We start from the raw sequence: 16301 nt of genomic DNA on the forward strand, positions 1-16301 counted from the left end.
TTGATTCCCCTAGAGAAAAAAGTTGCCCTTTCAAGGAGTCAGCAGAGCAGCTGAGATGTGCTGAAAAGACACGTCACTATTAGTGTCCGGTCTTGCAGACGAACTTGTGGTTTTTATTTTCAGTAAAACTTAACTTTTTCATAATCAGCTGGCATGCTTAATCAAGACTAAGTTTGTACCCTGAAGACACAGTTAAGAATGTTCAAGTATTTTCACAATTTTTAAGATAGCTGCTTTTCAGTCAAAGTATCATTTAATTCAGAATTTCTTGACTATCCATGAAGGTTTGAAAAATGTCAAATTTTCTTTCAAATTTTGTCTTCAGATTTTAGATAGATGAAGTCCACCTCTTAACCCTTAATTTTAGATTATCTCTTTAATCTATGAAGTCTACCTAAGAACATAAGAACTGCTTATGAGAAAGATATTCTCGAAATAGACCACGAATAGACCTTCTTTTTTCAGAGAAACTTCTCACTGTGTCACCTGCACAAGGTTTTACAAAGGACCCAAAATTTGCAAACCAACATTAGAGGCCATGGTTACTATGTTTCATTTTATCACACATATCTAAAGCTAAGAACCTTCTTTATACCTTTGTTTTGTCTACTTCTGAATAACCTTTAAATATCAAGTTTATTTTACCTGGACTCCAGAATCGAAGAAACTCTGCTACCAACAAAACTCAACAGTTACCCCTTCCTTCCTTGTCCAGACCTCACAACCAAGTTTGTTAGTTGTTCTTCCCAATATAGACAAGATTTGCATACCTATTTATTTCCCTTTTCTTGCTTTGGCAGAAACAGAAACCTTTTTCCACCTCCCGAAAGGAGCCCAAGGAAACTTGTGCATACAAACCTAGATGGTCACTGCTGCTAATAAAACGGTGCTGCTCTCATGGCTCTTCTCTCTGTGGCACCTTCTCTCCAGTCATGTAAATTTGGCATCAGCAAAACCACACTAGATATGCTGCCCTATAGATCCCAACTCCATAAAATTGCTTGGAGAGAAATAACACACTTGCCTTTGAGATTCTTGCTTTGCCTTTCACCTGCCAACCACAAGCCCAGACATATATCCTTTCTGGATCGCATATACTGGTGGAAGGAGCTCCCTTCCCCTGGCTGGAAAAATTAGTTCATGCCTATTTGCTAGGGAAGTAGTTTGGGAAGCATTCCTTACCATGCCATGTTAAGGGCAGTCATTTTTCCAATTGGCTGTCCAAGGAAGAAAAATTTCTTCTTAATAACTAAGCTAGCACAAAACTGATACATTGGTACACTACCTAGAGCTGCTGAATGGAGAGCACTGAACCACCACCGCTAGCAGTCCACGGAAAGCAGCGATGAGCAGTTGAGGAATGGGTGCTGCCAGATCCCTGTCTGCAGCGATAGCCGTTGCTGAACTGTTACTATCAATCAGTCAACCTGGAAGCTTTCCACTCCCACTGTGTAAGACTGGAAAAGACCATAGTAAAAGAATGAAGTGAAATCTTTGATAAACAGATGAGTTAAGAGAAGACAGGATACCGTCATGATTTGCAGTCATTTTAAATTCATGTTGTTGAACTTAATTACTGTAGCATATTGTACCACCAGCGCACCATGGTCCTCCAACATTATGATTTAGTTGGATGATCAAGAGACATAATTCTATTTAGCATATTCAATACTGTCTTCAAGCTTCACTAAGATTAAGAAATATGGTGAGAAAACTAAGTAGCTAAAGTGCACATGCAACACGGGTTAGTAATGAAAGCAGTGAACAGGCACATACGCCGAGGTTCTAATCAAAAGCATATTTTTAAAATGCTCTGCCATTATCCACATACACAGAGATGGTAACGGCAATCAGTTCACTGCAGTCACCAACTCAGCTGTAGGTGGTACGCTAAACCACAGGGTTATGAATTCGTTTCAGGTACGGACTTTGACACTGTCACCTTAGGAGGCTAGCAGGCAGCAAGCCACTTTGTCTAAGGAAAGCCACTAAGTACTCCAGATACAGCAGCTCACTTCGAACAGAGCAGCAAACCAGGAGGGCACAAGCTGCATACAGACAACTTGCTAGAAATTAAGGTGTTGGGCATGACCCTAAAGGTACATTGCAAGAGTTTGTCATCTTGTGCTACAAGCAGAACCACAAATGTGGCTGAGCTAGGTCCTTTCTTTATCAAACAAATAGTGAAAGTATTCTCAGGAGCAGTCCCATGACTGAGCCTTGTCTTAACAACCCATGCACGATGACCTTCAAGACACGCTGCAAAGGCCTTTTAAACAAAGTGCTTCAAACTTGAATGAAGCTTTTTTTACTTCTACTGGACTACTTCAGGACTCCTAATCGGAGAAAAAAGAGTAACATATTGCTGCACATTTGGCCCATTCAGAACAAAAAGGTAAGAGAGAGAGCTTCTGACATTTATGGAAGCACATAGGTTTCCACTTTCAGATCACCAATTCAACAGACAAGTATAACAGCCAGTTATAAACACCTCTATTCCAGTAAGCCAGCCTTCCAACACCACAACTGCCAAAATCTTAGATGCTCCTGTATCGACAGAGGGACCAAGGATCCATTAAGCATGAACTGAGCAACTCCCTCACTCTTTCAGGTGCTTTTGTCCGTGCCAACGGCTGAAAGCAAATCTGGCAACTGCGCAAGAGTTTCTACTGTTTTTCAGCTGCTGTCTTTTCCGTCTCAGCGTTCGCTAAGCGGGTGAATTTTAGCAATGCTAAATGCACGCAATGGAAAACAGAAACACGTCCGATTGTTCGGCGGTGAAACAGAAGCGATAGCCTCATGAAACCTTTCCTCGACAAGGCGCTTGGTTTACTCTAACTTTTAAAAGCGAGGACTGCGCAACGCATCAGAGTAAAAGAAGCCTCGTGGATTTGCAGCGGCGGTCGTGCAGCACAGGATTTTATCCCGCCTCGCTTTTAAGCGAGCTCCCGTCCGAGAGGTCGGGACTTTGCTCTGCGTGCGCGGCAGGCAAACCCTTTCCTCCCGACCTGTTCACGACTCCGTACCCAGCCCGCAGCCCCGGCGGCCAACCTGCCGCCAGCCCCGGCTGCTGGCAGAGGGTGCCCGCGCCGCCCAAGTTGCGACACCCACCTCCCGGTGAAACAGGGCTCCCGGGCCGGGCCCGGCCGCCCGTTTCCTAGCAGCCTCAGGCGTTTCCCCCCTTTTCCCGGGCGGCCTCCGGCGAGGGGCCGGCGCCGCGCCGCAGCCCAGCCGCGGCAGAGGGCCGCCGACCCCCTCGCTGCCGCCTCGCCGCGGCGGCCCGGAGGCCCCTCCTCACCCCTCACCCCCCCGCCCCGGCCGGGACTCACTGTTGCTCGACTTGAGGTCCCGGTGCAGGATGGGGACGATGGCCTCGTCGTGCAGGTAGAGCATGCCGCGGGCGATCTGCACCGCCCAGTTCACCAGGATGTGCGGGGGGATGCGGCGGCCCCCGCGGGCGGCCCCGGCCCCGGGGGCGGCGGCGGCGGCCAGGGCCCTGTTGAGGGAGCCGCCGCGGGCGAACTCCATGACGAGGCAGAGGTTGGGCTCCCGCAGGCAGACCCCGTGCAGGGCGATGATGTTGGGGTGCCTCAGCATGGAGAAGAGCTTGGCCTCCTGCCGCACGCTCTCCGCCGTGGCCGTGATGTCCTCGTCGGGGTCCTGCCGCGCCGCCTTCACGGCCACCTCGCGGCCGCGCCAGGTGGCCCGGTACACCTTCCCGAAGCCCCCCACGCCGATGATCTCCTGCAGCTCCAGGTGCTGGAAGTCGATCTCCGTCAGGCTCCCCGCGGGGTCCCCCCGCCCGCCGCCGCCGGCCCCCGCCGCCGCCGCCGCCGCCCCGCCGCGGGGCTGGCGGGTCACGTAGTTGGCGGGGAAGATGCCGAGGCGGTGGCGGATCTTCCCCGCCCACCAGCCGTCGTCGCCGGACACGGCCGCGTCCTGCGACAGCACCTCCACCACGTCCCCCCGCCGCAGGCTCAGCTCGTCCTCGCCGCTCGCCTCATAGTCGTACAGCGCCGTCCACAGCGGGCACGGGCCCCCGCCGGCGGCCGCCGCCCCGGCGCCCGGCAGAGCCATGGCAGCGACCTCAGCCCCGGCGGCCGCCAGCGCCGCCGACGCGGAGGCGCCCGCCCGGCCGCATCCTCACCTGCCGCCGCCGCCGCCGCCGCCGCCGAGCGGGAGCTGCGGGAGGGGGAGGGGCGGGGGCGCCAGGCAGGGGGAAGGGGCGGGGCCGGGGCAGGGGCGGGGCCCGCCCGGCCCGGTCGCCGCCGCCGCCGCCGCCGCCGCCGCGGGGCTGCGGCAGGTAGGGCGCAAGCGCGGGCGGGGAAGGCGGGGCGGGGAGCGGCGGCACCCCGCAACCTCCCTCCCTCCCGCCCGCCGCCGCGCCCTGCCGTCGGGGATTGGCCGCCGGCCGTCACGTGGGGCCGCGAGCGGGAGGCGGGGGCGGGCGCCTACCTGCCCGCGCGCCCGCCCTCCCACGCGCCCAGACTGGCAGGCTCCGGCCGCCGCGGGGGGCGGGGCAGGGGCCGGCGCGCGGGCGGCTGAGGCGCAGGCAGCGGCCGCGCCCCGCCGCCGGCCGTCGCGGCCGGGGGTCGGGGCAGGAGCGGCCCGGTCCGGCCCCGCGCGGAGCCGGGGCGGTGTCGGGGGGAGCCCGTGGCCCCCGGGCGAGCAGCGGCGCCTCGGTGGAGGCCGCCCTCAGGCGCCCGCCCCGGCTTGCTTCGTCCCTCGGGGGGCGGCAAAGCAGGTCGGGGGGTTCGTGCCGCCGCCGGCGGCTTCCCCTCGCCTGCCTTGTCCGGTCTTGGGACCTCAGCGGAATAAAACCCCAGCAGTTTCTGAGGAAACCGAGCTTCCCCAGTTCGCGTTTCCCCTTCCACCCGCCCCCGCTGCCCTGCCGGCGCACGGCTGGGGAGGGTCCCGGCTCCCCGTGGGGCGGTCGCGGGAGCCCGCCCTTAGGAGGCTGGCTGGAAACAGCAAATGCCGCGTGTATGCTATTTCTGGACAAAGATTTTCCTGGTTTTAGGTGGAAAAATCGTATCACGTTCTAAACCACAGCAGTCGTTTCGTTGGAAGTCGGAGGGAAGCGTGTGGGCCCTCGGGGACGTACCCTCTTCTCGTCGGCGCTGTGGGAAGCGTGGTTCAAAGTGGAAGGAGGTGCGTGCTCGTCCTCGGAGGCCATCGCTTCGTGCTGCGGCACCTGCGGTTCGGGACGCGGCTGCTGCCAGCAGAAGCCCTGAGGTGGGCAGAAGAGGCTTGGGGAAGGTGTCAGACCGCACTGCCAGGTAGAATAACTTGGCCTGATGAATGCCTCTCAGCTTCTCGCACAAAGCCCCGCATCCAGAGCACTGTACATCCCCGTACAGAAGCACGAAGTTTGCAGCTGGATATCGCAGGACTAAGGCTCCAACAGACAGTAATTCAAAAAAATTACAATTACAGTATCCAAAAATCATAAGTTCTTATTTTCCCCACAGTCTAAATTGTGTCAATAGCTGTACACGCAAAAGAAAATTACACGCAAAAATAAAGCTACGCAGGAAGTGACTTACGGAACCCTGCTAACCAAAAAGAAAGAATGCAGAACCAGCATGTCTATCGAGTCTTTTCCCATTTCCTTTAATATAAGAGAATGCCTTGCAGCTATTCAGAGAGATAATTACAAGCCTTTTCCTTATCTGCATATTTGCTTTATTATAAAAGCCATAAACTATGTTGTAATACAAGCATTCTGCCACACAAATTCCACCTTGAACTTTATCTGTTATCTAAAGGAATCTGCAGGAACTAATTAAGTGTGGAATGTTTTGGGTCAGACCAGGTATTGGCTGCAGTACGATGAAAAGTTAAATATTTATTTAGAGTGATTATTCCAAAATTTGCTCTCTGAAGTACCATTATCCACTAGGAATTGCTACACTCGGGTTATTCGTTGTTCAGTGTTCCCGCAGCACCGAGCACTCTAGGATCTTGGTATGTAATTGCTGTTCCTAGGAGTTCCAATAACGGCAAGAGCGTTGCAGAGAACACTGGAAAGCTCCTGTAACTTTTCTGACGGCACCACCTGGTGGAGTTCCCGTTGAGAAGGTCGGCATACAGAAGGCAAAGCTTTCAGGTCAGTCTGTCATTGGCTTCTCTCGAGAGAAAAGTGGTCGCGTTTTTCATCTTTGGCACTCCTGCAGCTGTAGGTGTAGTACGGTGCATCTACGTTGTGTCCAGAACACACATCCTGAGCTGGAAATTACAGGAACCCTTCATTCCTGCAAGTACCATTATACCAAAAAATATTTGGTGTCAACGTTATCCAAAGATGAGGAAGAGTTGAAAGATTTGAGTGCTGGGCGGACAAGTCACCCTAACAAGACCCGATCTTATGTCAACTCCAATGAAGCCTGCATTACCTGGGGCTTCCAAATAATAACCTACATGAGTTAGAGGTCTCAACAAACAGAAGAGAGGCGGTTTTGAAGAAGCTTTCCATTTCCACTTTTCTTTACTCATCTTTCTTTTTTGGAGCTGTGCATGTAAGTGATCTTATCTGCCGGTATGCATGTGGAAAACAACTTCAGTAGTTTCTGAAAATTAACATTTTTAATTATCACACATCAAAAATATTATTCACAGCCGGCTGTTGCACTTTACATTTGTATTAACAAACTTTGTCATCTTTGAAAAGAATCTGCAGAGGATAAAAAAAAAAATTTCCACTCAACAAGGGAGAGGTTTGTGTAAGATGTGTTTACAGGAGTAGCGCACGAGACACCGCTAGGACTGTGCCTCATTCAAGCAGATCAAGAGACCTCGCTGCTTACCGAGGGCAAAGTACTCAAGCCCCGTGGCTACAGACCCACAGACAACCGAGGGTGCCGGTGCCGCTGAAGGAAACGGTGCCGTTCCTGCCCTGCTCCCAGCCGCTTGTTTGTACTGCTGTGCCATCCCTCCCGCCAAGCCGGCACAAGCACCCGGCGCGGCCGCATCGCCCGCAACATCAAGAGGCGAGCCGAGATGTGCTGCATTTGCTCACAAATACGGTTGTTTGACAGCATCTTTGGTCTCCTACCTTTGTCTAAAAAATCCAGACGAGGCACACCGGGGCGCCTGTTTAGCCCATGAAACCGTAGCCACAGTCAGGAACGATGGAAGCAGGGTAAATCTGGTGACGTAACGTGCAAGCTGCTTGGCTGCCTCCATTTCGTACACGCGTCCTTCACAAAACCGACTGCCATAAAAGTCTGTGGATGTGGAAAAGTCCCTAGAAGGGGCTGATGAGAGACGCACAATCGAAGTTCGCAGCTATTTTCTGACGGCCGAGGGTGAGAGGGAGGGAGTGCTGCGTACGTACGTTTGGCTCTGGTGGTCGTGGCCCAGCCTGATGCCCCTTCCTCCAGGGTTATCCCATAGGGATACGCCCCACATCCTTATGCCCCATCCTTCGCCGCCTTTGGCCTCCCCTGCTGAGGCTCCGGCTTGGCTCAACCCTCCGTTTCAGCTCCGTTCCCCCCTGCTTCGCACACCTGTGCTTCCCCTGCCCCTCTCGTACCTCTTGACTCTGCTAATTTGAGGTCAGCTGCCGTGAAATTGTTTTACCCTAAACTGATTCTCGAAAGAAACCGAACCGTTTCTATGGCATTCGCCAGCCGCCTGCCCAAAACACGGCTCGAAGCCACACGCACACGTCAGCGCTCAAGTCGGGCAGAGCTCAAAGCGCAGGGGCTCCTGACGCGCCGGGCGGAACCGGGCCCGGGCAGGGAAGGCGAGGCGGCGGGGGGGGTGCCCGCGGAGCAGAGCTGACGCCGCCGCTGCCCTTTGCCGCGCATTTTTTGCACCTGTGACCCAACCCCGCGCCCGCCCGGGGCGGGACGCCGCGGTGACGGACGCCTCCGCGCCAGAGCTGGCCCCCGCCACGGCCCGGCCCGGCCCACCCCGGCCGCCTCCCTGCGCTGCCGCTCGCTACCGGTAGCCGGGCGCGCCGCCCCCGCACCGCGGCGGGGCCGAGCGGGGCGCTGTGCCGGGGAGGGGGGGGCGGCCCGTGACGGCGCCGTCCCGGCGGCGGCGGCGGCGGCGCTCGGGGTGGGGCGGGCGGGATGCTCGGCGTCGCGGGGCACCATGGGAGAATCCGCGGGCGCCCGGCATGGCGGCGGCGGCGGCGGGCGGCTGAGGGGCGGCGGTGGCGGCGGCGGCGGCGGGGGGCGGCCATGGTGTCGCCGGCGGCGCGGCTGGTGGGGCAGGGCGTGTGGGCGGCGCTGACCGGGGGCTGGTACCACGACCCGGAGCAGGGCGCCTTCACCAACAGCTGCCACCTCTATTTGTGGCTCTTCCTACTGACGCTGCCCGTGGCCCTGCACCTGGTGAGAGCCCGCCCGGGCCGCGGCGGGGGGCGGCGGGCGGCGGGGCCGAGCCGGGGCCGGGGGGGCCGCGGGCACCAGCCCGGAGGCGGTAGCGGCGCGGGGGCGAGCGCAGCGGGGAATGAACTCACCGCCGGGGTGGGTGTGGGTGTGTGGGGGTGTGTGTGTGTGTGTGTGTGTGTAAAAAATAGGCATATCGGGTTTTGCATGAGGATTCTGTCGCTAAAGGTTACGGGGGTAAGTACGGCGGGCGCCTTGGGCTGGGGCCCTGCTGGAGCTGTCGGGTAGGGTCGCTGAGGAAGGGGTGCGATGCTGGCTCTGCAAATCCCCAGTGACCGTGGGGACGTTTGTTCAAAAAAATCTCTTTTGGAGACGTTTCCCCGCCCCCCCCCCAAAAAAAAAAAAAAATTACCCTTCTGCTGTAGTCTTACCTGCTGAGAAGGGTAAATAAATGGAAAAATCCCAATATCGCGTAATTAATATGCCTTGCAGAATGTCACCGGTGAGTCACATGGCTTTTCGTGACATGCAGCTCTCTTTGTGCTGAAATTTACACATTGCGAATAAATAATAACTAGAATTTGTTTGCCAGACTTTAAACTTATTTTCCTTGAGAATTTGAAACTTTTGCTCTATTTTTGAGTGTTCCTACTGTGTGAGAAAAGCTTAAAAGTATAGTTTGCTGGATCATTGCATCTATCCATTGGTGTGTTCTTCAGTGATTGTAGCTTAATACTGGTTCCATCGGAAACAATTTCCATCCCTTTGGTTCTCACAGTGACTCAACTAAATTCTTAAGTAAGTTCTGTAGATTTTTCTTTTGTTGTTGTTGTTGGATAAAATTTCTAAATAGGTCTCTTCACCCTACGTGTCAGATATTGGCCTGATTTTCAAGAGCAAAGAGCATTCACGAATCCCTCTGGAATCCCAGTGAAAAGCAAGTCTTGTATTTTTAAAAAATCAATTGGTATACTGCATTCTGTGGCATGGATTGCAGTAAATTCCTGTAAGCATGGCTCATAGAGTTAATAAACCAAGATAACAATATGCTTTCTTCTGATTGATAAGGTCTATTTCTTGTGCAAACCAGCAAGAGTCTTACATTGACTGTCAAAGTGGTATATGTGATTAAAAAGAAAAAAAAAAGTAAAGGTTAACTTTTTTCCAGTTGATGTAAGTATGTATCTGAAGGAATATGTATTTCCTTGTGGGGAAACTTCTGAACTAATAGCATGGAAGAAGGCATGCAGAGTTGCGCAAAGGAACACTGCATACAAAGACTGTAGGTCAGAGCTAAGGTAAAAAAAAAGACATTATTTAAAACCTAACTTACCTACTTAACTCTCTCTCTCTTGGGCTTCATCTTTGCCTATCTAGATGGACTTGCATTTTCTGCAGACTGGCTGACCTTCTGATGAATCATCTGGTTAAATGCAGGACTTGTGCTCTTGAGCTAACGTATTGCTACGGGAATTCTTTATCCTTGATAAGAATAATGCGTTTATTATGCTGCCTGCTTGATAGTAATTATGTCCTTAAGTATTTGTTTTCTTGCTTTTAAGTGGTTGAGCTTTGTAAACTTTGTGCAAGACATATATTCTTGCCACTTAGAAACCTGAACCTGCTTTTTAACTAAAGATTTTCTTTTGGGAATTTTATTTATACTATTAAATTCAGTAATGTGTGGGGTGATATTTGTTACACACTTGACACCAATAGTTTTGGATTCAGCTAAAGCAGTCACTGACATTTCTTGAAATGGAAAAGTCAAATCAGAGTACTACTTTTTAAATTTTTTTTTTTGCTTGGGATAATCTTAATCATACTTTTTGTCAAAGTCATAAAGTCTCTCTGAAACAGTTTGATTTGAATGAAACAGCAAAACTCATCCAGCTGTTTTTAGATTTTTTTTTCCACATTGGCTGAGCAGAGACATGCTGACAGTAGCATCAGGAAGCTTATAGTATCAAGTTGTTTCTGTCGTGTGGATTGAGGATTTCATTCTCTGGCTTTGTCAGCATAGCTTACTTTGGTACTAATGGTTTTGTTATTAGCTTCCCCACCCCTGAAAATGTGCAGATCTGTGTTTCTTCCTTTCCTTTCTCATTTATCCTTTGTAGTAGTAAACATACAATTAAAAATACACATTGGATATTATTTGGAGCATCATTGCTGTTAAAATCAACTTTCAAAATTATAATGAGATCTCTTCGAACTTTGCTATGTCAACTCTCATAATAGATTAAGAATTAAAGTTATCTTATTCCACCAAACAGTCCAGGGTCCCCAGGTGTTTTGTGCATGAAAATAGTGGTAATTGTTACACGAAGCCACCGGGCTGAGTTCAGCCCCAGTGAAACACCAGTGATGCAGAGATGCAACTTTGGGAATGCTTGTACTACAGCTTATTTTACAAGACACGAGAGAACACCATCCGCGTTTCGGTGAGTCCCCAGAATGGCTCAGTGAGTGTTTTGTCTGCCTTTTGTTGGACAGGAAGCCCTTGAACTTACAGGGTTATTACTTCTTACGCATTAGATCTTCAAATCATGCTGTGATAGGAGAAGTACAACGTGGCAGTATGAGGGTGTGGGCACATAAATTACTCGGAGGTAAACTGTAAGAAAACTTGCACTGTGTCAGCTGCTTCCAGTCCCATTTGGCCACACTTGACCCCACCATCTCTCTCTGTAAAAGTAAGGATACATACACCTTCACAAAAGAGAGATAAGCTACGCCGTACTTACTGTATTTATTGTGTGGTAAGATGCACACTTAGACCTGAGTGTACACCCCTGGAATTTTATTTGCTACCTGTTTTCCCATGTTTTATACTGTGTGATGGACATCTCTTAGTTACTAATTTAGCTAAATTAACATAAAAAGATTTATCTTTGGCTCCAATATTATGCCTCCCACTCATACCTCTGCAAGCCTGATAGTAGTGGCTGACTGCATATTTATTTGGTAGTTCCCTCATTTGGGTTTTGCAGCGCATTAAGACACTGAGGCCCAGGTGCAGCACTGTCTTGCTTTAGATGCCTCAGGTGCTCAGGCATCAGGTGGGATACATCTGGGTCTAATCAGCTTTAATCACTCAGTCCAATTTACAAGGTGTGGTATTTTGTTCAAAGGTTACACAACTTTATATTAGGAAGTATATACCTCAGTCACCTCTGCCTTTGTGCTACTTGAATAATGTTAGTAGGCATGAAGAAGAAGAATTTGGCCGTTCGTCTGGGAGCAACCTCTGGGCGGGCAGAAGCCCCAAGCAAAGGCCCTCCCTGCATGGGCAGGTCAACTCCGTTGCATTTGCAGTAGTAAGTCAGGCCACATTCAGAACATGCCAGCCTGCATTTCTGCCTGTGGCCCCACGCTGTTTTGGTGCGGGGTATAACAAGAGAAGCTACTGGAAAACAAAAAGTATGTTATGGTAGGGTTTTTAATTGGGCAAAAGCAAAGAAAGCTAGAGCTACAGCTTCCACAGAAACCTGTGGGATGTCATGAAGCTTGCTTTCTCATGAATTTGTATTTGTGGTTGGTTTGTGGTTTGTTTTTGTTTTTTTGTTTTTTTTTTTTTTTCCCTAGCTTCTAATAAGATGTCAACTCATTTGAAGCTTTTTCTGTCACTGGGGCAGCATTCAAAAGGTCAGAGAGCTGTGTGGGTTCCTTTTGTTAACGCAGGAGGTGTGCTGCTGTGACCTTGTCCCAGTGGGGTGTATTCTCTCACAGTTAGTTGAAAGTAGCCAGAGAATTAAAAAGTTATTCAGCAGAGGGGATGGAGAGAGATGATGAATACACAGGCACATGGTGTGATTATAAAAACCTTGTTTCCATAGGAAACCAGGCTAATTATAGTGCATCAAAAGCTCATCTATCATATAATTCCTCAGTGGTCTATAACTTAATTCCTCCTTAGCTCAAGAAGATTTGATAGCTTTCACCTATCCGTACCTGGGAACACCAGCTGCAGTCATATGACACAGCCCTTATGCAAGAGGCCTGATTTGGAAAATTGAGGGCTTTCCATTCTCTGCTTCATCTTTCTCCTAATCCCTCATGTGGGCAGGGAGCAAGCTGCTGGCTTGTACTACATAGCTTGCCCCAAGATTCGGAATATTAAGGGTGCATTGGCCTTATTATATATAGGCAGGCTTGGGAGTGTGGGCATGCATGGCACGTACATGGGGGGAAGCGCTGCGTAGCTTGGGCAGATGGGAGACCACGGGCTGGCTCAGGGCGCAGCTCCGGTAGGTCTGGTCGCAGGCAGGGATGGGGACGTGCGGCGCTCAGCATTTGCTAAAACTGGCCCTCTTTTCCACTTAGAAATCTAGGAGCTTCCTTTGATTCTCTCTTGTAGCGTGCTCTGCGTGCATGGGCAGCACTTCTGGAAGTCTATTTTTGTGGTGTCCTCTTGACATTATTCATATAATATTTATTAAGCTTTATGAACGTCACCTATAGAGCACTTCTTTTCTAGTGGCTTATTCTGAGCTGGTATTTTGTAATGAGCGGTTGGCCTGTGCTTTTTAGTGTATAGTTGAAGAGATTCCTTGGAAAGTGAACAAATCTCTCTTTTAAACAAATCATTACAGATAATTGGATATCGTTCTTTGTGAAACCAAGCAATTTTTAACTTGCGTTTTGCAAATACATTAGTCATAAAACACAAATTCTTCAACTTTATCCACCAAACCTTATACCCTGAGAGCATGGCCTTGCAACCTGATCCTCTTTCTGGCTCAGATTCACAAAATAACTGAAGGGTATGGTTAGTTTTGGTATATGCATAGTACCACAAAGTACTCTCTTAAGAGACTATGCCTGAACTTGTAGAAAGTAATGTCTTTCTTATGAGGGATCATTAGTAGTACCTACATGCTAAACAGCTTCTTCACTTTTGTGCAATAGATTCTTTGTATATGACTCAGAATGGTCATAAAAAAGGATTTGACTGAAAATTTTCACATGTACATCTTGAAGGGATGAAGTCTCACTAAGCCAAAAGCAGCAGCAGAATAGCAACCCGCTTGCTTGTAATAACACAGAAATGATTCAACATACTTGTTTCAACATCAAGGTAGATGTGGTGACTTGTTTTAGAGATGAAGTAAGTGTGCCTCGTTCCCTTCTCTTCACCTGTGTGGTCAGTGTGGTTTATTTATGAATCTGAAAGGATTTCTAATCTTTTATGTCCAAATGCTCCTTGACCTGTAATGCTGATACTTAAAATGATAGATTTAGGCCTGAAGTAAAGACCATTCTTAAGAATTAACTTCAGTAGGCTTTTAGCAATTCCTAAGCGTTGAAAATCTTCCCCTCCCCCCCCCCCCCCGCCCCCCGCTACAAATTGTGTGGGGATATAGTAATGCTCTGTTCAAAAAACAAAAACCGAGAAGAGATTAAACTCGTTGTGAGACTGCAACTGCGTGACAACAATACATAAGGGCGTTCCTTGACTGTAATGATGAAGGCTTTGGCCCTTCGGTTACAACAGCAAGTGTCCGTTGCTATGATTTGCCCTTTACTGTAAGGAAGTATTTACATATAAAAATGTTTTTAGTGTGTCATGGCTGTGAAAGAATTTTACAGACAATAGTTGAACTGTAATTAATTGTAATGACTAAGAAATATGGTGCTCATCACAGATCAGCAAACAGATCACAGGCAGCTGCAAATTAACAATTATGAACTTCAGAAAAAGAATTCAAAGAGGCTGCCTCTCCAAATGCATTTTATTCATTTGTTTTGACTAGTCCTGATTAATTATTTAAAATTCTTCAGCGGCAGAGAGACTTGGGAACATGTTGTGAAGTGTTAGAAAAAGGAGATCAAACTACAATGTTTTACGGTTAAGTCATAACTGAGAAGCAGGGTAAGATGACAGATTTTTTCAAAAGGGGTTTCCTGTTTATAGATAACTAATGTTTCGTTTTGTGTCTGCATTTTTAAAAGTTCATAGTTTAGGAAAGGCTGCAGCTGCATTATCCTGGGAATGCAGTATTTTGAGAGGATTTACAATGTTTGTCAATTGTGAGATTTTACTGATTTTGTTAAGAAATAAGTAATAACCACAGCTAATCAAAAGAAGAATAGATCTTGTAAAATGGTTTGAAATTTTAACAAATCCTTAGACCTTTTTTGTGAGCAGAACTCAAATATACTGTATGAAGATGCACTACTTCTTGCGGTTGCAAAACAGTAGAGGTACGAATAATAGACAATAAGGAATAAAGAGTTTGAAAATTACTTAAAAAATTTTAGTAGCATCTTCTTAAAATAAACTGTTATGATTATGTCTTTATTATTTCTTTCTGTAGGCTTTTCCAGCAAATGCAGTTACAGTTTTTGTGTACTGCAGCTTGGTGACAGTATTCTTCACAGTAATAAAGGTGATCAGTTACCGTCTGCACCTTATGTTTGATAAAGGCGAAGTAATTCAACAAAAGATCTCAAGAAAAAATGGAAGGCAATGTAAAGATACAGAGGTCCCAAAAGGAAACACAGTTCAGCCCTCAAATCGTAGGTATGGTTTTTATTGCACATTGCTGGTATGTTCTGTAAAACGGATGAGTTTGCACGATGGTCCTGCAGAGCAGAAATGGCTGTTGACTGTAGGAAGATTCCTTGCAGTTGTGTGAGGAATGGCACTTTTAAAAACCTGCTTAGCGCTTTTATTTTCAGCGGCTGCAGCATGCTTGTGGTGAAGCAGGCAGAGCTACACCTGATGCAGAGGGTGGGGCAGCAGCTGGGCAGGATGAAGGCAGGAGGAAGAGACCCCTCTGAAGGTGCTAAAAGATCCTGGAGAAAACCTGGGAGAAGTTTTCTGGGGAAGCCTTAAATGCGTGCTCTTTCCTCTTCTTGCTGGGAAGAGGAGAGGGAGTGGTGCGCACCCGTTGGCGAAGAAAATGCTTTAATATCACGGCTTTGAAAGCCTGAGCTCTTGTTGCCTTTGTGTGCTTATAGTAACTTCCCTCTCAGATCAAACCTAGATCTGTGAGTTGCTTTTCCCCCTGATGTTTTATTGTGGCTGTCTATGATGCTTCTGTGGTCCTGTTCATGAGGAAAGCTAGAACCGCTTTTATTTCTCAGGCATTTGGTGGGTATTTGCAGCCTCTCTACTGAGAAGCCAAGTACTATGTCTTTGCTGCAAGTAAAGAATCAAAGTCAATAAGGCTGCTTCCAGGTTGAGATGGTATTAAAAGTAAAAATAGTATTGGGCTAAAGACTAGTACTGACTTTTTCCAGATTTGTGTATGTGTAGAATATTCTACTGTAAACTTTTCAGAAAAAATGGAGACCTCTCCTGCTGTTTTTCAAGCTTGAGTCATACAAACAAATGAAGCTGGCAAGCAGCTTCCAGTGTTCCCAGGCGTTACGACAGATGTGAAAAATGCTGAAACAAGGTACATCCAATAGTGATGGAAATCCATAGAAATGTCCAAACAAAGCTTAAACCAAGTAGGTTCATTATAACTGCCAGTCAAACTTCAACAGAGAGCTCTGTAGAAAAGAACTTTGGGTATTTTTTCGTGCATTTGCAGTCGTTGCTGCTAGCTCTGTGCAAGCTAAGTGGTATCACAATTGTTTGCGTACCTCTATGCTCCTGCTCTTCTGTGTCTGTACACATGCATGTCTGTGCTACGCTCCTGGCAGTGACATTGCTGAGAGTGTCAAGGTCTGCCTGCATTGAGACTCTGCTGAGAAATGCCTCTTCTGTGTGTTACTAACCATAGAAGGTTTTTATTGTAGATTAGGTGATGCCTTTCAGGCTCTGTTCCTCTTTAGTTCTTGCCAGCCCGCAAAGCTATTTCCTATTTACAGATGTCTAATACAGTAATTTAAGAGGCTCATCAGTTGTTCTAGGCTGGTTGAAATTTAAACAGAACCCCAGTGTTTTCCTGTTCACTGGCTAGTGAAATGAATGCAAACTTTCATTATCCTGCCTTTATTTTGGCTAAG

General features: G+C 48.6%; 2 protein-coding genes across 6 annotated transcripts in view; one reads left to right on the plus strand and one right to left on the minus strand.

Moving 5' to 3' along the window:
* Window positions 1-4121, minus strand: part of MAP3K21 (mitogen-activated protein kinase kinase kinase 21) — a 41558-nt gene extending 37437 nt beyond the window's left edge. For all 4 annotated transcript variants that reach the window (XM_087777033.1, XM_087777031.1, XM_087777032.1 and 1 more), the window contains exon 1: window positions 3330-4121. In XM_087777033.1, coding sequence (XP_087633159.1) covers window positions 3330-4077 — 748 coding nt within the window. In that variant the 5' untranslated portion in view covers window positions 4078-4121. The remainder of the gene's footprint in view (window positions 1-3329) is intronic.
* Window positions 4122-8078: 3957 nt separating this feature from the next.
* The window catches only part of PCNX2 (pecanex 2), a 165017-nt gene continuing 156794 nt past the window's right edge, over window positions 8079-16301 (plus strand). The window contains exons 1-2 of one of the 2 annotated variants that reach the window (XM_087775005.1): window positions 8079-8342; window positions 14660-14865. In XM_087775005.1, the coding sequence (XP_087631131.1) occupies window positions 8079-8342; window positions 14660-14865 (470 nt within the window). The remainder of the gene's footprint in view (window positions 8343-14659; window positions 14866-16301) is intronic. The other variant, XM_087775006.1, reaches the window with a different exon arrangement.

This window comes from Nipponia nippon, unplaced genomic scaffold (genome assembly GCF_047370975.1).
Source record: "Nipponia nippon isolate SJK-2023a ecotype South Korea unplaced genomic scaffold, ASM4737097v1 scaffold_4, whole genome shotgun sequence".
NCBI classification, from domain to species: domain Eukaryota; kingdom Metazoa; phylum Chordata; class Aves; order Pelecaniformes; family Threskiornithidae; genus Nipponia; species Nipponia nippon.